This window comes from Pteropus vampyrus, unplaced genomic scaffold (genome assembly GCF_000151845.1).
Source record: "Pteropus vampyrus isolate Shadow unplaced genomic scaffold, Pvam_2.0 Scaffold17262, whole genome shotgun sequence".
NCBI lineage: Eukaryota > Metazoa > Chordata > Mammalia > Chiroptera > Pteropodidae > Pteropus > Pteropus vampyrus.
In genome coordinates, this window is record NW_011906043.1 from 1 (window position 1) to 1,927 (window position 1,927).

Sequence of the window (1,927 nt, forward strand, 5' to 3'; positions counted from 1 at the left end):
TCTTCCTCTTTGTCTAATACTAAAATTGTTAGAGATTGCTTGGGAGCCACAACCTTGATGCCTGACTTGGAAATTCTTTCAATCTTATTGCTGTTTTCTTAATTTTTTCTAGGCTAGAGCAAATCTTACCCAGGCTTCAAATCTTTATTCCGGACAAGTACAGCAGCCTGGTCAGACAAATTTTTATAACACTGCCCAGTCACCGAGTACTCTCCAGCAGGTAAACTATGGCATGGTAAATTTCCTCAATTTTCTTTATTATTATCATTATCATTATTATTATTATTGTTGTTACTGCTTTTGTTATTGTTTGGGAATTTAAACAGAACCAAGATGGGGAGTAGTGCAGAGGTTTTCTCTGAGGTGTCCTGGGAAATGGCATCCACACCTCCACTTCAAGCAGCCGTTTATCTCTCTTTTTTAAATGGGTTTCCCTGTAATTGTTTATTTTAACAAAGGACCCCATGAATATAAACTTTTGAAAGCCATTGTTCAGGATTCACGGTTACATGTAAGCGCAGTAGAGACGAAGACGGACGAGACCGTCGTGCTGGTTAATGCGGTCCGTAGGGCGGTGGCAGAGTGTGCCAGAGGGCCATGCCACGCACGTGTCTTAAGTGTGCGAATGTAATCATTTTCAGTGAAAACTATTTTTTTTTAACTATCTCCTCCAGCGGTATCATTAATCGGCTTCCTCTTTAAAAGTTGGCGGAGGCTGAGGGCGGGAAAGGCGAGCCTGTAGACATTTTCTCACAACTGTGTTTGGTGGCGATTTTACAGATTACCGTTCGTAAATATCTTATGACCTTCAGAACAAATTGATGTTTGGGAAGTTGTGACTGCTTTTTTAAATTGTATCCCCGTGGTTTTATTGTATTTTGTGGTTATTTGACATGTCTTGTGCATTCATTCAGAGGTAGTCATAATTTTATCTGTTACATAGTTTCTCCACTGCTAATCTGTGTTATTGTTGCACCTTTTTAACAATGGAGATAGTCACTAAGCAAAAGATTTGTGAGATATGTTAGTGTTAGTAGATGGATGTATTCTATTTAAATCTTACTCAGAAAGTATTGGGAGGGTCGTGTGTGTAGTTGTAGGGATACATTTAGCAGGCTCCGGGCAAGCAGATGGCTGCAGTCTCTGTTGCTTGCGTTCCAGGTTACAGTGCCTCTGCCAGCATCCCAGCTCTCCTTGCCTAATTTTGGATCCACGGGGCAGCCGTTGATTGCTCTGCCCCAGACTCTGCAGCCCCCGTTACAGCACACCACCCCCCAGGCGCAGGCCCCCAGCCTGAGTCGGCCGGCACAGGTCAGCCAGCCTTTCAGAGGATTGATCCCCGCGGGAACACAGCACAGCATGATCGCGACCACCGGCAAAGTGAGTGGGGAGAGAGCAGCCGCTGCTTTGAGAATTCGAGGCCACGTGTGTAGAGGTGCACCTCTGCATCGTCTGTGCAGAGAAAACGCGTCGGGTCTCACCGCCCTCTGGGACATCCCGAACCCTAACGTGCTTATTTTTTAGCGACTTACTTTTAATGTGTTTCGCCCCCTCTGTTTTTAACGAGTAATAAAGAATTTACAAATTTTGTGGGAGAATTGGATTTACACAGTCTCAGACTGTTCAGCCACAAATTTGTCCTTCTTAAGGCCATGGTATTTGAAAGCTAATCACAGGGTTTCGGGATTCGGATGCTTTGCCCTTTGCTAGAGTAAGTCTTTTCATGTCATATATTAAACACAGCTTGTTAGCTTGTGAAGTTGCAGAAATGGTAAGTTTATTTTGTGCTCTCTCTCAGATGTCCGAAATGGAACTGAAAGCCTTTGGAAGTGGCATCGACATGAAACCAGGCACACCTCCCATCAGCGGCAGAAGCACCACACCCACCTCTAGTCCCTTCCGGTAAAATGGGTGTTTACACTTGCTT

General features: G+C 44.3%; 1 protein-coding gene across 2 annotated transcripts; it reads left to right on the forward strand.

Annotated features, from left to right (window-relative positions):
- The first annotated feature begins 88 nt into the window (after positions 1-88).
- Positions 89-1,921, forward strand: LOC105310938 (protein PRRC2C-like). 2 transcript variants are annotated; one of them, XR_002778703.1, is made up of 3 exons: positions 89-220; positions 1,162-1,380; positions 1,799-1,921. XR_002778703.1 is itself a non-coding variant. In XM_023526897.1 (3 exons), exons 1-3 carry the CDS (start codon positions 233-235, stop codon positions 1,904-1,906), a joined length of 330 nt encoding a protein of 109 aa, XP_023382665.1. In that variant the 5' UTR covers positions 89-232; the 3' UTR covers positions 1,907-1,921. The 2 variants fall into 2 exon arrangements, 1 of the variants encoding a protein (XP_023382665.1); XM_023526897.1 differs by having other exon boundaries at positions 89-235.
- Positions 1,922-1,927: the final 6 nt, after the last annotated feature.

Coding starts and splice junctions, on each gene's coding strand:
- LOC105310938 (XM_023526897.1), top strand. Junction 1,381..1,798: donor TGATCGCGACCACCGGCAAA/GTGAGTGGGGAG, acceptor GCTCTCTCTCAG/ATGTCCGAAATGGAACTGAA.